We start from the raw sequence: 21,461 nt of genomic DNA, 5'->3' as shown, positions 1-21,461 counted from the left end.
TGTTGTTCTATTCCCCCTTCTGATTCCACTTGCAAAGTCTTGGATATAAAGATTCTTTAAAAAATAATATGGAATTTTGAAATTATGTTCTCCATACTAAGAATAAATGCTTTTAATAAGGTGTCTTTGGATTTTTTTGTTACCATTATGGAAAATGGACAATAAATAAATCTTTTAAAAACATTTCTAGTGTTCTTCGCGTTTTTGTTGCTGATCATTGAATTTTGCTGGAGGAGTAAATGTTAAGGAGGAGTGGTAACATTCCTAAAGCAGGAAGACTCCCCAAACTCTTTTCTTATTGGTGGGCCATCAATTGTTGAGGGTTTTGCTTTTAATTTCTCAGATCCATCAAGTCAGTATTGAATTGATCAGAGAGAGATACTGACTCCTAATAACCAGAGTCAGATGGCAACTAGTATATATAAACCAGGATGCCATCTCATTGATTAACAAAGGATGTGCTTTCTTTTCATTGACAAAATGTTCCCACCTCTTTCCAGTGCCCTGCTTTCTAACCGGAAGAGCACTCTGCATACCAATCCTCAGTCACAGGTTTCTGGGTGAGTGTGTTATCTGAGTGTGACCGTTCAGAATCCAGAGCTTTGTTTCTTTTAGGCCATGGTGATGTTGATAAACCATCCCTGCTCTGTAACAAAATGGTCCTCAAGTTCCTGGAGTTCTCTTGTCCCTGGATTGATCATTTCACCGGTTCCACCATCTCCTATATCCCTCTGTGGGTCTATTTCTTCGTGTGTTTCCATACTAATCATTTCTCTACAGCTAATACCACTAATTAGGCTACAGCAAAGTCTTTCCTGGCCTGAGAAACATTCTATCTCTTTAAGGTGACTTTGTTTAATCTCATTCATGAAGTTGATCTTATTCATTTGACATCAGAGTTCAGAGAGTGGCCCTCTCCTATGTGTGGCCTACGCACTCATTCTGTCTTTGCACCTGTGACTTTTTTCTACGATTAAAATTTGAAAATTATTATTTATTTCATACTTTATTTCACATTTAACAAATAAACACTATTGACTGCTTATTATGTGCATGGCATTGAGAAAAAGTGTTAGACATTGTCCTAAATGCTAAGCTCATCTCATTTATATATATAATTTTTAATGTTTTATTTATGTTTTTATTAGAGCATGAAGGGGAGGGGCAGAGAGAGAGGGAGACACAGAATCCTAAGCAGGCTCCAGGTTCTGAGCTGTCAGCACAGAGCCCAATGTGGGGCTCGAACTCACAAAATGCAAGATCATGACCCGAGCCGAAGTTGGATGCTTAACTGACTGAGCCACCCAGACGTCCCAATCTCGTTTATATTTTTACATCTGTATTTCACAGATGAAGAAACCCGAGCTCGGAGAAGTTAAGTAGCTTATCTCAAAATCACACAGGTAGCAAGTGACTAATAGTGGAGGAAAATAGAAACAAATTTCTATCAGAAATAGAACATTAGTGTATAGTAAGTACAAGAATAGAGAAAAACAGGAAACACCTACCCTAGACTTGAAGGAAGGTTTCTCAGAGAAGGAAACACCTGAAACTCGAAGAACCGGTAGGAGATAGTCAAGTGAGAAATCAAGGAGAGTAGCAGGGCAAGCAGGGGACAGACATGAAAACAGGAAACATTTGGGGGAACTACAAGGCGATACGGCCAAGCCTGGAACTTAAAAGGGGAAAATTATAAAATTCTTAATCATTATTACTAATGGTAGCTACTATTTCTTACAGATTGCACATTCCAGAGCCAGAATGTTAACCTGGCTTCCTGGTGGCTAGTCAAATGTTTTACTTGGTTATATTTTGAGGATAATAGCAGACAAATGTTTGTCAAGCATTGTTCTAAAAGCTTTTCATCTATTAACTCATGTTGCTCTTTTTCCTCTCCCAGGAATAAAATACTATTATTACCCTGTTTACACATGAGGCTGAGGCACAGCAGAGATAAGGAACTTGTACAAGATCACACAGCAGATAAGTGGAGCCAAGATTTGAACCTAAGCTGTTACACTCAGAACATACGTTTTTAAATGCTACCTCTTCTTACCGGTCATTTTCTATGGGCCAAATCCAATGCTAGATGCTTGACATGTCTCATTTAGTCCACGGGTCCTACAAGGCTGAATCTGTACATAGACTGAGGCTCAGTATATTTTAGTAATATATCCAGAAATATGATGTAGTAAGTGTCATGGCAGAGATTTTCAAAGTGTATTATTTCGGGGACACCTAAAATTCCGAGGGCCCCAGAATGGGAACATTGATCTAGTGCCTAGTTATTCCACAAGAGAAATCACCAAGTGTGTTGTTGAGTTAAATTGTGTCCCCAAAAAAGGTAATGTTGAAATCCTAACCCCTGATTTTTGTCAATGTGACCTTATTTTGAAATAGAGTTTTTGCTGATGTCATCAAGTTAGGATGGGGTCATTTGGGTCCTAATCCAATGACATGTCCTTAGAAGAACGAGAAAATTTGGACACAGCACAGAGCAGAGATTATACAAAGTCCCAGACCCATGAGAGAAGGCCATGTGTGAAGATGGAGGCGGAGATTGAAGTGGTCTGTCCGCAAGCCAAAGAATGCTAAGCATGGTTGCCAACCACCAGAAGGTCGAAGAGACAAGGAAGGATTCTCCCTCACAGGCTTCAGAGAGAGCAGGGTCCTGCCAACACCTTGATTTCGTCTTTAAAACTAGTCTTTTTGGGGCGTCAGGGTGGCTTGGTCGGTTAAGCGTCCGACTTCGGCTCAGGTCATGATCTTGCGGCCCGTGAGTTCGAGCCCCGCGTCGGGCTCTGTGCTGACCGCTCAGAGCCCGGAGCCTGTTTCAGATTCTGTGTCTCCCTCTCTCTCTCTGCCCCTCCCCTGTTTATGCTCTGTCTCTCTCTGTCTCAAAAATAAAGAAACGTTAAAAAAAATTTTAAAAATAAATAAATAAATAAAACTAGTCTTTTTTTTTTTAATTTTTTTTTTTAATGTTTTATTTATTTTTGAGACAGAGAGAGACAAAACGTGAACGGGGGAGGGTCAGAGAGAGGGAGACACAGAATCTGAAGCAGGCTCCAGGCTCTGAGCTGTCAGCACAGAGCCCAATGCGGGGCTTGAACTCACGGACCGCGAGATCATGACCTGAGCCGAAGTCGGCCGCTCAACCGACTGAGCCACCCAGGTGCCCCTAAAACTAGTCTTTAAAACTACAACAAATAGGGATGCCTGGGGTGGCTCAGGTCATGATCTTCACCGCTCGTGAGTTCGAGCTCCGCGTCGGGCTCTGGACTGACAGCTCAGAGCCTGGAGCCTGCTTCCGATTCTGTGTCTCCCTCTCTCTGCCCCTCCCCTAGGCTCACTCTGTCTCTCAAAAATAAAGAAACATTAAAAAATTTGTCATACAAAATAAAACTAGAACAAACACATCTCTGTTGTTTTAAGTCACCGAGTTTGTGGTACTTTTTTTTACAGCATTTCTAGGAAACTAACGCAGAGTGTACACATTAGCAGGGAATGTGAATGTGTCGCATCCCGTCTGTAAAGCACTGGCTAATTAGAACTTGATGAAAATTGCTTTACAAAGAGTTAGCTATCCAAGTCCATATACTATGTGGTTCATACTTTTAAATTAAATGTAATTCCACTACCCAATTAGTAAAATGCTTCCTGCTTACATACAAGATGACAATTTTGTTCAACAAATTCCTTAGTGTTTGCCTTTAATTCTGAGCATTCGCAAAAATTAGTTGCCATTGCTATTGCTGAATCATGACAGTTCCACAGAATATGATTTTTATAAATTCAATGACTGTAAAGAGAAACAAGACTTTGGGTTATAATTAAATGTCATGTTCTCCCTTTTTTGGATAGAATGTTTTATTTTGAAAAGAGTGCTATCTCAACTTAGATTTCGTAACATGAAATCTCAATATGATGTAGTACATCCGAGCACTAATAACATTTTGCAACTCGCTAAAAGAAAGTACATAAAACACAAGGAAGGAGGGATGCTTTCTATAACGAGGTATGAGTTAATTTAAAAAGACCAAATTTATAATAAACAGCAAAAAAAAAACTAATCACCCAAATACATGCCATCATTTTTTATGGTACCCAGGTGGAAACGTTTAAGGGTGTCAAAGTATGTCAGAAGTTTGCAGGAAATGAGCCCGTAGTAAGTCTCAAACAGGGTACATTCTTTCCCACTGCTAATTTCCTTCCACGCCAGGGGCATTTCAATATCTGTAGTTTCTGAGGATGTAAAAATGAACTTATAGCAACATCTGTTGTATCTGATGTGCCTTTTTCCAGAAAACCTTGAACTGTGGATGGGTATAAGGCCAATAGACTTTGCACAAATTCCTACAAACACATCAGCAGGAACCATTATGGGTACTTCTTTGAAAACCACATACATCATCCGAGCCACATCTTGGGACATAATAAAGGCCTCACCACTGCAGTAATCTGGGTAGTACTTTTCTGGGTACTCGCTAAAAGGGATAAATTCTTGACTATTAGGATCCCTGTTGGGTGTATCTTGATGGATAACTCTTCCTACATAGACATCCTCCAGGTGATCTTTCAGATTAAGAAGATAGTCTACCAAGCTCGGGACATTGACAAACATCTCTTCATCAACCTTAAGAATGAACAGGGCATTAGGGCAGAAAGTCACAGCCCACTGCGTCATCGTGATGATTTTCAGGGTTTGGTTCTCAGCACTGTCCAAGAAGATTCCTTGAATTATATCATTATTCTTATGGGACTCTTTGTCTATTTCTTGCTGGGTAGTTACCAAAACGGGCATTCCCAAAGCAAACAGTGTGAGAATGTGGTGCCCTTGAACACTGGTCACGTTACCCCAGGTTTTCCTGATGAGGTCCCGCCTTGTTCCATTTCCCGGGCTACTGAAGATAAGAGAGAGTAAAAATATATTCTTCCCTTTACACAGCTCCGACTGGCTCAGGATGTAATACTTGGAAAGATTACTTCTTAGGGGCTCCGTGTTCAATTTTCTTGCCTTCTCCTTAATTTCAAGAGCTTTCATATCCACATAAGGCAAAGCATGCAGAAAGTATTCTTCCACAAAATCAGCCCCAAAAAGCAAAGCATGAAACAGGATAACATTAAATAGAATGAAACACCACTGGTGAGTCCGAAGTCTGCAGAATGTCACCTAAATAAGACGAAAACACATGTTCATTCAAGCTTCGTCTCCATTCTTATTTTTGCCCCCACTGAATGCTATACATACTTCTTACAGCACTTAGAAATACACTATTTTAAGTGTTTCTCATTTATTTTTGTTATCTGTCTCTCCCACTAGATCATGGTCTCCTGGACAGCTGGCAGAGAAGAGACAGCTCTCTCTTCTCCACTGTTGCAGAGTTCAGTATTTGGCGTGAAGTAGAAACTGAATAAAATGCTAGTTGGTTGTTTTCTCACTTGTTTGGATGAAAGCCTACTTACTATATGCAAGGCACGGTGCTAGACATTGGAAAAGCAAAGAGGAATCAGGCATAGACATATGGATATAAAGTAACAAGCAGAATTATTGCGCTAAAAGCCTACAGGAAAATATATGATTTTTTTTTTTTTTTCAGAAAGTGAAGCACTTGGATCAGTTTCTTCTCTAATTACAAAGGTCAAGGGCTATTTTTCCATGAAGTGGTTGCTTTTGTTGGCCAGTGAACAATGGCTACTATCAAACATTTACATCCTTCTACTATGACTTTCCAATTTAATCTGATACTGAATTCTGACATTGTCTGTTTTAGTGATGTCCCCTAATCCATTCGACACATCTGCCAATATGGGCAAATTCCCGCTATCTGCATAGCACCCCTTCAGAGATCTAGGATGGCTCTGTGCCAAGCTTACTCCACATCATCAAAGAAGATGGAAACTTTCCATCTGGAAGGGCATATACAGTATCATAATATAACAGAGCAAGGGAACATTAAAGAAATTAAATTTCTTTTTTTTTTTTTCGTTTATTTATTTTTGAGACAGAGAGAGAGACAGAGCATGAACGGGGGAGGGGCAGAGAGAGGGGGAGACACAGAATTGGAAGCAGGCTCCAGGCTCTGAGCCATCAGCCCAGAGCCTGACGCGGGGCTCGAACTCACAGACCGCAAGATAGTGACCTGAGTGAAGTAGGACGCTTAACCGACTGAGCCACCCAGGCGCCCCAAAGAAATTAAATTTCTATTGGAGTTTGATTGACAAAGCCTTCCATAATAATAGTTACCTCTTACTGAGCATTTGCAGTGTGTCAGGCACTGTGCTAAGCACTTTAAATGACTTAATTCACTTAGCTTTGGTAACATCCCTTTCATATAGGTTATTTCCAAAATTAAGGTGAGCATCCAAGTTTAGTAACTTGCCAAAGATCATCTCAGTGGGTAAGGGCGTGGGGAAGGGTCATAATTGGAACTCAAGTCTGGGAGAGTCCAAAGCTTAACCACTGAGAATCCTGACCCCCATCTTTTCCTTTCCTATACCTAATGAATAGGCAACAAAACAAAACAAATCCCTGCAATTATAATCTGAATTCCATTCCATTTTCTCAAAGCTGATGATGTGCACATAGAAGAAACTTCAGCTTTCTCAAACCTATTTTATTTTATTATTTTTTTTCAATATATGAAATTTATTGTCAAATTGGTTTCCATACAACACCCAGTGCTCATCCCAAAAGGTGCCCTCCTCAATACCCATCACCCACCCTCCCCTCCCTCCTACCCCCCATCAACCCTCAGTTTGTTCTCAGTTTTTAAGAGTCTCTTATGCTTTGGCTCTCTCCCACTCTAACCTCTTTTTTTTTTTTTTTTCCTTCCCCTCCCCCATGGGTTTCTGTTAAGTTTCTCAGGATCCACATAAGATTGAAAACATATGGTATCTGTCTTTCTTTGTATGGCTTATTTCACTTAGCATCACACTCTCCAGTTCCATCCACGTTGCTACAAAGGGCCATATTTCGTTCTTTCTCATTGCCATGTAGTACTCCATTGTGTATATAAACCACAATTTCTTTATCCATTCATCAGTTGATGGACATTTAGGCTCTTTCCACAATTTGGCTATTGTTAATAGATATCAAATGCTTCCAAGATTTAAGAAACTTACCTGCATGTTGTCTGTGAACCGTTTCAGGACTTTGGAAATTACTGAATCCAGATGCCAAAATTATGTCCAAATGTAGCTCTCAGCATCATTCCAGTCTAACAGCAATTGAGGTAAGGTGCTTTGTGCCTGAGACTTTAAGGATAAAGTTTCTTTCCAATCAACTTGAGCTTTTGTCCCAGAATACCTGCTGACTCCATAGGGAAGCAAGTGCAGATTATGTTACAGCTAGAGTGAATCCAGAACAAAGAATGGAGAACACAAACCTTTTCAAACGCTTCCAACCTTGTATATGTTTTGAAACTGACCTGTTGCCGGTATGCTGAATTCCTGGTGAAACGTGTGGGGGAGTTGAAAGAGCAGTTCACCTACATCACCTCTCAAACATCATAATACAAGGAGAAATGTCATACAGTATGTTTTGGAGTGCTCTCAAGAAGCTAAACAATTGGACTAGTTCCTGCTCCCTGGTATATGCATGAGCAAGACATGTACTAAACATCAAGGAATACTTATCATCCCTAATGGGTGTGGTTTTTTTTTTCCTCCCCAAAGAAACATCGTATGAAAGTTTTGGTTTATGTCTCATTGGGAAGGATTTTGAATTCCTAGTATAGGCTATGCAAGAAGTTTACTGAATCAATTATATGTCACCCCAACTACCTACCCAGGCATTTTTTATCTCAAACTGGAAAACAACACATAGTCCATTTTAGCCAGAACTGAAGGAACTCAGCATTTGCTGTTTGCCGTTTTCCTGGGGGCATGAATATGTAGGGATTATTCCAAACACTGTTTCTACCAGCAAGTTTAAGAAAGGAAGCAACATTCAGCATATTTTCATGTTCCTGTCACATAAGCAGTTGTATTGAGCATTCTGTTTTCAGGCAGGGCTGAACCATTTTCGTCTTTTCACATGTTGATGTTCCTGCCTGCCACTCAGGGCATTTTTTTGTAATTGTTTGGCTAGGAAAAATGTCAATGTTTGCTCAGCCATTTGTCATGCAATCTTGGAAATTTTTACAAAGTGGGAAAATCTAACCTAAAAAAAATCATCTGAAAGGAAATTTTTTATACATTCTAAGTTTAACAACTAAATACAAATCCTATTTTGCAATTTTCATCTCTTAGAGCTATAAATTTTGCTCCCAGATCTCCTCTTGCTTCAATTTAGACAATTTGGTTTCTTTGTTCATGAGAAGGTCTAACAACATTGCCTCTAGAGCACCTCTGTCTGGGATTTTCAGTTTGATTCATCAAACTCCTACCACAATTTGTTTGCTACAAATTGATAGGGGTGCTTGTTTTTCTTAATTACCTTGGTATTGCTTTGCCTTTCATAGAGGTTATCTGATCTGCATACACATGTCTTCCTAAAATTTCTTATAATGTCATCAGTCACTGTTTGGCTTAGATGTCTACAGAGGCTTTCTGTTGCCTACCAAATCAAATTTGCTCTCGTGGAGCCTGACTTTCAAGACACCATACTTGGCTTCTACTTCACATAGTCAAATTTTTATTTCCCATGTTTCAAGCGTACTAGATGGACGCAGGATGCTGGGCGCCTTGGTCATTCCCTAACACTAACTGGATATGTGACTGTCTTACTGTCTATATTACATGTTCTATCTCTTGGACCAGTCTGTTCAATAGGGTAGCCATTATACACATGTGGCTATTTATATTTAAATTAATTAAAATTGTATTTCCTCAGTCACATTAGGCATTTTCAAGTGTTCAGTAGTCACAAGAGGCTAGTGGCTGCCTTATTAGACAATGTAAATAGGGGACACAATTGTTGAAAGTCCTATTGGGAGGTGCTGGTATAAGATATGCGTGTTCGCAGTTTATGAGCCCTTAGGGAGAGACAAGGAGAATTTAAGTTCTTGAAGGGGGGGCGGGGGGGGGGGCTGGGTTGAAATCCTAAGATAGCCGGTTATGATGACCTTAGGCAGGATGCTTAACCCTCTTTTGACCCGGGTTTCCTCATCTCTAAAAACAAGAGTTAATAATAGTAACTACTATGCAGGGCTACTGTGGGAATTGAATGCGGTAACACAAAGTGATCAGGAGAGTGCCTGGCACATAGGAAGCACACAATTTTTGTTCTTTAATGCTTAAAGATTTATGCTTCAGCTTTCAGTCCTCAGAAGGATCACACGAGGAAGTACTATAACTGCTATGCAGAAGACGAATATAAATCCAGAGATGTTACCTAAGGCCAACGGCACAGCCGGAGTGTCAGAGCTGGGATTTGAACCTAGATCACCTGACTCCTTTGTTTCGTTCACCAATCCCCTTAACTTGCTTTATTTTTTTCGTGAGCACTTGCTAAGACTTGCACCATGCCTTGCTTAGTTATTTATGTCAGCCTCCCCCGCTGGGATATAAACCCCAGGCGGCCGGGTTTTTTGTACTTTTTGCTCACTAACCCTATCTCCTAGAATAGCGTTTGGGACATGCATGACAGGCGGCTCAATGGGTTGTTTCACTTTGGACACGTGTCTGAAATTTTCCTCCCTCTCCTCCGAAAAGTGAGGATAAGGAAAAGCGCCACAGAGTTTGTGCAAGGTCGGATCGGTCCGACGAAGGACGTCAAGGCTCCGGACAAATTCCGATACACGGCACGGAAGTTAAGTCGTGGATGAAGCGCCACAGGTCCCAGCTATACTGCGCATGCTCCTCCTCCCTGGGCGCTCTCCTCAGCCCGCCCGCTTCCCCCTCGAGGCCGGGGCCGGAAGTGCACCCGCGTCCGCTGGGCGCCGCGGGCGGAGGGACGCGCGGAGATGACGCAGGCAGCACCGGAAGCCGCTCCCCTGTGAGGTTGCAGACCCCGAGCGGCGGCCGCTGGTCCAGGTCTGTATGTGAGGCGGGGCCCGGTCGGGGAGGGGGTTCTTAGGCGCCCGCGCCCCTGCTGACCAGGCGCGCCTCGGGCCGTTTGTCTTTCTCTCCCTGCAGGCGCCATGGCTGCGGAGCGGACCCGGCCGCTGCGAGGCTCTGGCGGCCCGAGCGCGCCTAGTCGGTGTGAGCCCGGCGCGAGGTCCCGGGCCCCGGGGCGCTCGCTCAGGTCAGTGCTGCGCGGAACACGACTCTGGGAGCAGGGAACCTGGGAGCGACGAACGGGCTGAAGGGATCTGGAGTTGATTTTAGAGATGGGAACATTGAGTCTCGGAGTTACTGCCTCTTAGTTCTCAGCTTCCTTAGCTGCGAAATGAGTTAACAATGATGTCCCAGGGCTGCCATGACTTTGAAAGATGAAGTGTGGAGAGGTGGTTTTGAAGTACAAAGCGCTGTATTAATGTGAGGGACTGCGCCGTAGTTGTGGGTATGCCATGGAAACAGGTGTGTATGTGGCGGGGGGGGGGGGGGGGGACGACGCTTGAACTACAGATAGCCATATTAATGCTCAATAATAATGGTAACTGACGTTTCTCGGAGGCTTACAGCGTGTAGGGTACTGTGCTAAACGCTTTACGTGCATTATCCGATTTAAGCCTCACAAACACCCTTGCAGGGAATGCTGTTCCGAGGTTGCATTTTACAAGTCAAAGACTGAACTTGAGATTGGTGAAGTGATTTCCCCAGTGTCACTCAGCAACAAGTGGAGTTGCAGAGCCTGGATTTTATAAACACTGTATTCTTTCCGAGCTGTTTGTATTCATCTCAAAACCAAAGGCGAGATGAATAAATAAGTTGTAATATTAAGTTGTCATAATAAGTTGTAAGATTTTAAATAAGTTGTATATTCACATGGTTTTAAATTCAAGAAAGGGCTCCTCACGCCTGTTCCTCAGCTCTCCAGGTTTCTCTGGAGGCAACCAGTGTTGCCAGCTTCTTGAATATTCCAAAGATACCTTGGGTGTGTGTACGTTTATAAATCCAGATACACGTTTTCAAAACCTCTGTACTGTAACAGCTGATTATGCTTGATGAGAAGCCAGGGAAGATGAAGCCTCGGGCTTCCGAACAACAAATGTCTTGTTTTCACTCTTAACTAGGCCAGGTCCTGGTGGAGGAGAGGAAAACGTACATGTGATGTTTTATCCAGAACATCTATCTCTAGTAAGACCTAGCAGTATATAGGTTTTGTTTTGTTTGCGACGGTGGGGAGCTAGGTAAGATGTTAAATTGCTTAACTTCCTATGGGACCCTGGGAAAGTCACTCCACCTCTTGGGTCATAAATCTCATTTATTAGTTAAGGGCAATAGTACTGATACTTTCCTTGACGTTCTGATAATCAAATGAAGTAATGTCTATGAGTAGTACTTGAATCTTTTAAACCAATACAAATATGAGAGTTGCCAGAGGGAACATAGGGAATTAATGGTAGAACCAGAGACCAAACCCAGGCCTCCTGGCTTCCAATTTAGCAGTCTTCATCATACCCATTTCGGAGCTTTGTGATTGTTAATATTGAGGGCAGAAGGACAAATTTAATGTTTCATCTCAAGTCGGGGGGAGGGGAAGGCAAGACAGCATGGAGTGTGGGTACAGACAAAAATGCACCTAGCAGGAAATTCTAGCCTCAACTCAATAACTGCCCTTAATTATAAAATTAAACCCCAGTTAAGTTTGAGTCTGTGAATTTTTCTTCCATGTATTTTAAGCCAATTTAAGGGAAAGTTTATGATAAGGATTATAGGGTTGAAAGGGTTGTTAGTAGTCCTGTCTGTTCCAGCCTTAGGGCTGCTAAAAGCTTTCCTGGCCAGTATTCATAATAATAAAACTAACAAAAGTACCACCCCTGCTCAATTTCTGAGTTTCCCAGCCCTCAAAGTGAGGGATAGCTCCCATTTTACAGATAGAACTGAAGTTTAGAAGTTGGTCAGAGATGCCCATGATCACATAGGAAGTGGGTAAATCACTGAAAGACTTGACTGACTCCAAAGCATTTTCATATATACCTCATTCTGCCTCTGTTTCTAACTGTCCTTGACTTTCCCAGTAATGGGAATCTCACCATTCTGGAGGCAGCCCCTACACTGTTGGAAATCTCCTGATGATTTAGAAGTTCCTCCTAATGGGGAGCCTGAGTGGCTCAGTCAGTTAAGTGTCCAACTCCTGATCTCAAGCACAGGTCTTTTTTCTTTTAATTTTTATTTATTATTGAAAGATAGAGTCAGAGCGTGAGCAGGGGAGGGGCAGAGGGAGAGGGAGACACAGAATCTGAAGCAGGCTCCAGGCTCTGAACTGTCAGCACAGAGCCTGATGCGGGGCTCGAACTCACAAACCGCGAGATCATGACCTAAGTCGAAGTCGGACGCTTAAACGACTGAGCCACCCAGGCGCCCCACTCAAGCACAGGTCTTAATCTCAGGGTTGTGTGTTCAAGCCTCTCATTAGGCTGTGCGCTGGGCGTGAAGCCTACTTAAAAAAAATAAAAGCTCCTCCATGTGTTGAATTGAAATCCTGCTTCCTGAAGTTTTCCCCTGGGGGCCTTGTGCGGCCAGTACATGATATTCCTACAGGCTCTCTAAAAGAGTTCATTTTAGACCTGTGACCTTAAGAAAGTTAACCTCCAAAGTCTTTTTTTTTTTTTTTTAGAAAAGTAAATACTGGTGTTTTCTAATAGTGCAGAGTTGAGGAAAAAATTCTTATTATGGGTTAAGAGAATATATGAATCTCAGAAATGGCTGGGTTTTTTAAAGACTCTCACTGAAAAGTTTGTCCCATAATTTTCTATGGTGTCATGACTACATTAATTTGGCACGCTGTAAGATGTGTCTTAGTTTTTGTTAATGGTGCGAACCTACCTGATAATGTTTTCATGGGTATTATCAATTTGCCTTGTGGTCATTTAAATAATAATTCAGCTTACTTATGTGTAAACATTTCTATGATGGATGTGTGGATATTCATGTGTGTGTAGGTGTAGGTGTAATAGAGGAAGAAGCCCCCCATGCTTTTTCACTGTAGAAAAGGATTCCTGGGCAGATGTTTTGGTGTATGTTTTTAATTCACCAGTATTAATTAATTAGCTATGGTGACATTTTGTGGGTGTCCAAAGAAAAGAGTTGTTTTGCCTTGCTATGAGTGATTTTTTCCAAGTAAAAAATTTCTGGAAATGTTGAAGATAGAAGGTTGTTTGGATTCAGGAGGAGGTAGTGTGTTAACTTCTGTTGTTGATTAAACTTTTGGTGAACCGATTATTTTTTGGCTGCCAGGTAAATCCTTAAACTAATAAATCCTGCCTAGCCCAAACCCTGAGGATTCCAGAATATTATTTTGTTTTTAAAGTGCATTCACTGTTCCAAAAACCAAAATTATTGGATAGTAGATGATGTGATTGGAAAGTTTGGTTGCATTTACTGTTTTTTGTCTGATAACATTCTGGCCAAATTTGATATTGGGAAATTAATGAAAAGGACTTTTACTGACCTTACGTGAACAAAGTTGGAAGGTGAGATCTGGCTTTTGATGTAGACCTCATCTAGGTGACATTTATGGGAAAAATTTTATTTTCCTCTTTGACATTAATTTAGATACTAATGTTTTTAATCTATGTGTCAGGATTCCTTTTTTTTTCTAAATATAATTTTATTTTAAATTCCAGTATAGTTAACATACAGTGTTATATTAGTTTCACATGTACAATATCATGATTCCACAGTTCCGTCACCCAGTGCTTATCACAAGTGCACTCCTTAATCCCCATCACCTATTTCACCCACCTCCCCTCTGGTAAATAGGTTTAGTTTGTTTGGTTTGTTTGGTTTGTTTTCTCGTCTCGTCTCGTCTCGTCTCGTCTCGTCTCGTCTTGTCTCGTCTCGCCTTGCCTCGCCTTGCCTCGCCTTTCTGTTTTAATTTTATTTTTTTTAATTTACATCCAAATTAGCATATAGTGCAACAATGATTTCAGGACTAGATTCCTTAATGCCCCTTACCCATTTAGCCCATCCCCCCTCCCACAACCCCTCCAGTAACCCTCTGATTGTTCTCCATATTTAAGAGTCTCTTATATTTTGTCCCCCTCTGTGTTTTTATATTAGTTTTGTTTCCCTTCCCTTATGTTCATCTGTTTTGTCTCTTAAAGTCCTCATATGAGTGAAGTCGTATGATATTTGTCTTTCTCTAATTTCGCTTAGCATAATATCCTCCAGTTCCATCCATGTAGTTGCAAATGGCAAGATTTCATTCTTTCTGATTGCCGAGTAATACTCCATTGTATATATGCCACATCTTTATCCATTCATCCATCGATGCACATTTGGGCGTTTTCCATACTTTGGCTATTGTTGATAGTGCTGCTATAAACATGGGGGTGCATGTGTCCCTTTGAAACTGCACACCTGTATCCCTTGGATAAATACCTAGTAGTGCAATTGCTGGGTTGTAGGGTAGTTCTATTTTTAGTTTTTTGAGGAACCTCCATATTGTTTTCCAGAGTGGCTGCACCAGCTTGCATTCCCACCAACAATGCAAAAGAGATCTCTTTCTCTGCATCCTCGGCAACATCTGTTGTTGCCTGAGTTGTTCATGTTAGCCATTCTGACAGGTGTAAGGTGGTATCTCATTTGATTTGTATTTCCCTGATGATGAGTGATGTGGAGCATTTTTTCATGTGTCGGTTGGCCATCTGGATGTCTTCTTTGGAGAAGTATCTATTCATGTCTTATGCCCATTTCTTCACTGGATTATTTGTTTTCTGGGTGTTGAGTTTGATAAGTTCTTTCTAGATTTTGGATACTAACCCTTTATCTGATGTGTCGTTTGCAAATATCTTCTCCCATTCTGTCGGTTGCTTTTAGTTTTGCTGACTGTTTCCTTTGCTGTGCAGAAGCTTTTTATTCTGATGAGGTCCCAGTAGTTCATTTTTGCTTTTGTTTCCCTTGCCTCTGGAGATGTGTTGAGATTTGGGTGTTAATTTTTAAAATTAGTATGGCAATCTGGTAGGAAACTAAGTGATATTAGAAGGAAAGCTTTGTTTTTTAATTATGGAATGTTTAAACATATGGTAGTAAAGAGAATAAAAACCTCCGTGTATCCATCATCCAGCACTAACATCTATCAACATATAGCTAAGCTTGGGAAAGATGATTTTTGCTGATTTGCTGTATTTTTTGTTTTTTCATTAGTTTACTCCCTGTTCTTAAAAGCGGGTTGATACCTTGATGCAATGTGTAATGCTATATACTTGTAACGTTTCTTTTTGCTCCAGTTAGTCCTGGAGCAATGTGTCGTTCTTTTAAAGGAGAAGGTGGTATAATCAGATAGGTACCAGATTTTATAACCAGGTTGTGATTCTCCTGGTTGTAGCTGTAGTCAGAGAGAGAGACAGTTCGGTCTGTGTGGTTGGAAGAGTACTGATGGAGGGAGCACTGACTTCCAGTCTGTTCTGATGCTGTTTTAATAGCTCTATTGACTGTAGGTAGGCAAATCACTTACCTTCTCTGACTTGTAACTTCCTCCTCCTCAAAGTAGAGATGATGCTACCTGGGTTTTTTTGTTTTTTTTTTTGTTTTGTTTTGTTTTGTTTTGTTTTGTTTTTTTCTTGGTGTTTTGGAAGCATCAGGATTACTTATTTGTGCAAGCTTCCTTGACCCTCTTTGCTCTCTGGGGGCACATGATTAAGAGTTGTCACCAGCTCATATGAGGCTTATAAAAACTATGTAAGGCTACATAAGGCCTTTGGTAATTTTTGTTCTAACAGGCAGTGCCATAAAGGAAGTAGAAAAACCAAAATACCTGAGCCACATGGTTTATTACATCTGCCTGTTTTTCTTCCCCAGACCTTTTTTGCCTGAATATTTATTGAAAACCCAGTAGTCAGTTCTGTGATTTTGGTAACAGATCAAGCTGTGCCTACATGATAACTAATGTCTCCAGTTACTGCTCAGGAGACTTGCCTTCTGGTTGTCACATGCTGGTGCTTATATTTGTGACTTAAGTACCCAAATAGAGCGTATTAAGGAAATAGTGTTACGATGGTTTTGATCGTGTTGGGGGGAGGGGAGAGAAGTGTATAGAATAAACTATTTTATAATGAGTGATACTATAAATCTTTTACTGTGAAGGTGCATGTAGCATGTGCTAGACTTCAAAAGGAGCAAGTCACATACACCAGCATAAGTCTCACTGATTTATGTTTCAGAGATCATGATTCATTAAAGTATGTTTTCTTAGATGTATTATCTTTTGTGTGCATGGAAGATTTTCGAATACAATATATTAACTGTAAAGTTGTAATGTAATAACATAAAGTTGTAATGCCAAGTTTTTTACACTAATTTTCATTTGTTAGCAGTCTTGCTTGAATGGTCTTTTTGAGCAGAACTAATACAATATTTTGATGTGCCACAGGTAAATTTTTCCATAACCTTATGGAGAGAAAGGACTTTGAGACATGGCTTGATAACATTTCTGTTACATTTCTTTCTCTGACGGACTTGCAGAAAAATGAAACTCTGGATCACCTGATTAGTCTGAGTGGGGCAGTCCAGCTCAGGCATCTCTCCAATAACCTGGAGACTCTCCTCAAGCGGGACTTCCTCAAACTCCTTCCCCTGGAGCTCAGTTTTTATTTGTTAAAATGGCTCGATCCTCAGACTTTACTCACATGCTGCCTCGTCTCTAAACAGTGGAATAAGGTGATAAGTGCCTGTACAGAGGTGTGGCAGACTGCGTGTAAAAATTTGGGCTGGCAGATAGATGATTCTGTTCAGGACGCTTTGCACTGGAAGAAGGTTTATTTGAAGGCTATTTTGAGAATGAAGCAACTGGAGGACCATGAAGCCTTTGAGACCTCATCGTTAATTGGACACAGTGCCAGAGTGTATGCACTTTACTACAAGGATGGACTTCTCTGTACAGGTAAGAGATTCTGGAACTGTTTTGTTGTTGTTGTGCATTTCATAGGGTATAATCTTAGAAACAGAACAAACTAGTCCTTAGGCTTGAGGATGGCAAGTATTAATTATATGAGATATCTATAGTGGAATTTCCCCCTCCCTCCATCCCTGAGTAGTTTTACACCCTTTTATCCTCTTTCCCTCTAGAAGACAAATCATTTTTATAGAATTTTGTGAGAAGGCTCCAGACATTCTTTTTTTTTTCTTTTTTCTCTTTTCTCTTTCCTTCCCTTTTTCCTTTTCCTTTCCTCCATGCCCAGCATGGAACTCAATGCGGTGCTTGAACTCACAACCCTGAGACCAAGACCTCAGCTGAGATCAAGAGTCGGATGCTTAACCGACTGAGCCACCCAGACACCCCCAGACATTCTTTTAAATGTGATGTGAGTCAGAAAGCTGTAACTATTTTTTTCAGTGCTTTTTCCTTCCATGTACAGTTTTCCATGTTGGTTAAACTTTTTTTCTGTCAACAGTGATTTTTGAGAAAAACCAGTGGAAAAGATGATGCCTAGACCTAGCAAGTAGTTAGATCATCTTGCAAGAATTACTTAACCTCTCTGTGTTTGTTTTCTTATCTATAAAGTATGGGAATGGAGGTATTTCTTTCTTGCTAAAATTCCTGTGGTTCTAAGAAGAATTAAAAGTTAAAAGAATTTGGGCATGGAAACAAAGACAGATGGATATTTTAATCCTAAGCAATTAAGTAACTATGTAGCAGATATAATCATTAAAATTTGGAATTGTGTGATTCTTCCAGTTATAATGGCTCTTTGTACATGTAATCAGTGCATATGTTTTAGGCAGTACATTTTGATGGGCATTGTAAATAATTCTTAGGCAATGGTGCAGAATGATTTCAGGCAGCCTTATTGATGATCCCGATGCCTTTTCACTTCCAATGTATGTAATATTTAGGGATCCTTGGTGTTCTTTTTCCATCCAGGATAATTTCTTTTTAAAAAAATTTTTTTATAGGTCAGGCCCTTCTTGTTTTTTTGTTTTTTTGTTTTTTTATTTTTATTTTTTTGATGTTTATTTATTTTTGAGAGAGAGCACAAGCAGGGGAGGGGCAGAGAGAGAGGGAGACACAGGACCCAAAGCAGGCTGCAGGCTCTGAGCTGTCAGCACAACCCGACGTGGTGCTCGAACCCACAACGGTGAGATCATGACCTGAGCCGAAGTCAGACGCTTAACTGACTGAGCCACCCAGGCGCCCTAATCCAAGATAAACATTTGAGTATTACTGAAGTACATAGTTGCCTTTTAAAAAAAAATTTTTTTAGTTTATGTATTTATTGTTTGAGAGAGAGAGAGAGAGGGAGGGAAGGAGGGAGGGAGAAAGCAAGCAGGAGAGGGGCAGAGAGAGAGGCAGATGCAGAATCTGAAGCAGGCTCCACCCTATCAGCACAGAACCCAATGCGGGGCTCGAACTCACGACCTGAGCCAAAATTAAGTCAGTCGCTTAAGCCACTGAGCCATCCAGGCACCCCATAATTGCCTTTTTTAATAGCATATTCTGTTCCTTTGTGTAAATATATCATCATTATTTAGCCAATTCAATATTAGTGCATATTCAGTTTGTTTCTATGAATTCAGAATATTTCTATGAAATATTTATGAATATTTTTGTTTGCCTTTTTCCCCCCTTGAATTATTTATTTGGGGCAGAAACCTCAAAGTAGAATTACAGATCCAGAAATATAAATGATATTAAAGCTCCTCTTAACTGTCCTTTCCAGAGAGACTGAATTCATGGCATGGCCACAGAAGTTTTAAATAACAGACTCAGTTTTAATATTCATGAGGTGTATGATCTCTTGAGGATGTGCATTTTCTCATAGTGATATGTTTCTCTAAAATGCTAAATGCTTTGCCAGTTTTATAAAATGAACATTAAACTTAAGGCATTTCGTGGTTTTTGTCATCCTAAAGTTACTCCATGCTTACATTATTCTGTGTCCTATAAGCCGGATTATTGGAAAGGTATCATCCATTCTTTTATACTTGGATGTGCTTTCCCAGTTGGGGCAATGGCTTTTCTGTGTCCTTTCTGTCTTATGATCAATGGCAGGTAAGTTTTAAAGATTAAGATGCAGTATCGCCTTCGAGCCTTGTGCTCATTCACGCTTGGGCAAATACTGGCAGTTGACTCATTTTCAGAACCACATGTAGCTTTAAAAGAAAAATTCTCATCAAATTTTACTTTTGAAATGCAGTAAAACTTGAGTTTAACTTGGGGCAGAAGTGAATGGGACACATTCACTGAATTCTTTAACTACCTGGAAAGTTAATATCTGCAATAACGGTGGACCCAACCCTGCATTTTAAGGTTATTCTGTAGGTGGGTCTATATTTTGTAATTTTTGTTCTGATTAAATTCATCAAGTTTGTGTATTGAAAATTATGCTCTATTGAAAATAATCCAAAGCTTTAGTTTAATTTTTCTTTTCTTTTTAAAAAAAATTTTTTTTAATGTTTTTATTTTTGAGACAGAAAGAGACAGGGCATGAGCAGGGGAGGGGCAGAGAGAGAGGGAGACACAGAATCCGAAGCAGGCTCCAGGCTCTGAGCTGTCAGCACAGAGCCCGATGCGGGGCTCGAACCCACGGACCGTGAGATCATGACCTGAGCTGAAGTCAGACACTCAACCAACTGAGCTACCCAGGCACCCCAAGTTTAAAATTTCTAATAGCTGTATCCCTGAAACTATAACTAGTGAGAGAAGTGTTTGTTATGGAATTATACATACCTTTGTTTCATGCTATTACCAAAGAGGTAGTTATCCTTCTGCTGAGCTGTGAGCTCTGAAATGGTGAGAAAGGAACCTGTTGTGCTTTGTTTGTGCTACGCAGTAGATAATTAGAAAGTACTATGTGAAAGACAATGTAAGGACATATGTGGATGAATTAGGACAGTTCTTTGCTCAGAGAACATACATACTGGAATCAGGAAGGTAACCTGATTAAGTAAAAGTCTCCATGTAGACTGTGCTAGTGAGAGAACACTTGCCCTTCTAGAGAGGGTAGCTGCTGCTCTACTGCAGTGAATTATTTGCCATGTGGGATATAGGCTCACAGTGGTCAGATCTGATTTTTCAAAGAAGTCCTAAATCTAGATTTTTGTGCAATATTCTAATTGATTTTTTTTTAGTGTACTGATTTTTAAGTATTATTCACATTTTAAAAATACTGTGATTGTGTCATATTTAACCTGCATGCTGCCATATTGTGACCATGGCTTACAGTTGAATAAGAAAAACAACAGCTATAAAAGATATGTGGTCAAATGATATATTTGAATTGTATGAGTAAAAAATCAGTTGTTCAGAGGAAGGAGTGATGTCTTTCATTTGCAAAAATTGAGCGGTGTTTCTGTTGAATCTTGGAGAATGGGTAGATTTTAGAGAGATGAGAATAAGCACTTTCCAGCAAAGGTATGGAAAGGGCTAAGCATGGAGCATATAGGAGGAAAATAAAAATTCTTTTTATCTGAACTCAGTATATAATTAAGGACTCTATAAGAGATTCTTAGAATATAAGCTGAAGAGTTGTCTTGAACTGTATTGTAAAAACCTTAAATATTGGGAATATGAGTTTGGACAGTTTTCTTTAAGCAATAAGAAAAACTATGAAAGATTTCTGAGCAGAGAAAGGGCCAGGACTAGAGCATTCTGCTCCAAGTAGACCAGTGTTTCTTATTTCTGCCGGGCCCCAGGTCCTCTTTTTGTAACGTATTTTACAATATTCTCTTACCTTGAAGTCAAATTCATAGAAATAACTTACCTGGACATACACATATTTCAAAAAATCAATATAATACCTAAACTCTGATCCAGAGGAGAAATAAGACAGTAATTTAAAATAATGCACATTAAATGTGTTGTGCTCAAGCACAGCTGTGTTAGAAGACGGTAGTGTAATCAGATGTTTGCACCTGTGTATGTACTGTCACCATGAACATGACAGTTGTAAATAGCACAGTGTTGTATTTGTACCATCAGTGATGTGATCACAAGTGGCGAAAAGTCTCCAACAAAGCAAAGTACATTTTTCCTCAGTCTACCTGGTAGTTACACTCATAGTAAATTCAGAATAAACTCGGTGCTTTGTAAAACAGGTCCAAGGCTCAGACAACTAAGAATAAACTTGTCACAGGCAGAACCTTTAAGGCAATCAGGCAGAATCTTTAAGAAGTCATGCAGAATATGGGCGCCTGGGTGGCTTAGTCGGTTAAGTGTTCAACTTTAGCTCAGGTCATGATCTTGTGGTCTCAGGTCCCTGCATCGGGCTCTGTGCTGACAGCTCAGAACCTGGAGCCTGCTTCAGATTCTATGTCTGCCTCTCCCTCTCCCTCCCTCTCCCTCCCTCTCCCTCCCTCTCTCTCTCTGTCTCTCTCTCTCTCTCTCAAAAATAAACAAACATTAAAAAAAAGGTCATGCATAATACATGACTATTCTTTTTGTGCATTGTCCCAAACATTGCAGAATGTCT

At 40.4% G+C, this 21,461-nt stretch overlaps 2 protein-coding genes across 3 annotated transcripts in view; one reads left to right on the top strand and one right to left on the bottom strand.

The window, feature by feature from the left end:
* Window positions 1-4,069: 4,069 nt before the first annotated feature.
* On the bottom strand, window positions 4,070-7,459 carry B3GALT9 (beta-1,3-galactosyltransferase 9). The gene is made up of 3 exons (XM_042913765.1): window positions 7,431-7,459; window positions 7,126-7,312; window positions 4,070-5,173 (listed from the first exon to the last, which is right to left on the bottom strand). The coding sequence occupies exons 2-3, from the start codon at window positions 7,129-7,131 to the stop codon at window positions 4,070-4,072; spliced, it is 1,110 nt and encodes a 369-aa protein (XP_042769699.1). The 5' UTR covers window positions 7,132-7,312; window positions 7,431-7,459.
* A 2,453-nt stretch (window positions 7,460-9,912) lies between these two features.
* Window positions 9,913-21,461, top strand: part of FBXW2 (F-box and WD repeat domain containing 2) — a 32,542-nt gene continuing 20,993 nt past the window's right edge. For both annotated transcript variants that reach the window (XM_042912209.1, XM_042912208.1), the window contains exons 1-3: window positions 9,913-9,978; window positions 10,081-10,189; window positions 16,424-16,933. In XM_042912209.1, the coding sequence (XP_042768143.1) occupies window positions 16,444-16,933 (490 nt within the window). In that variant the 5' untranslated portion in view covers window positions 9,913-9,978; window positions 10,081-10,189; window positions 16,424-16,443. The remainder of the gene's footprint in view (window positions 9,979-10,080; window positions 10,190-16,423; window positions 16,934-21,461) is intronic.

Source organism: Panthera leo, chromosome D4, assembly GCF_018350215.1.
Source record: "Panthera leo isolate Ple1 chromosome D4, P.leo_Ple1_pat1.1, whole genome shotgun sequence".
Classification (NCBI taxonomy): domain Eukaryota; kingdom Metazoa; phylum Chordata; class Mammalia; order Carnivora; family Felidae; genus Panthera; species Panthera leo.
This window is presented reverse-complemented; position numbering and strand designations above follow the sequence as displayed.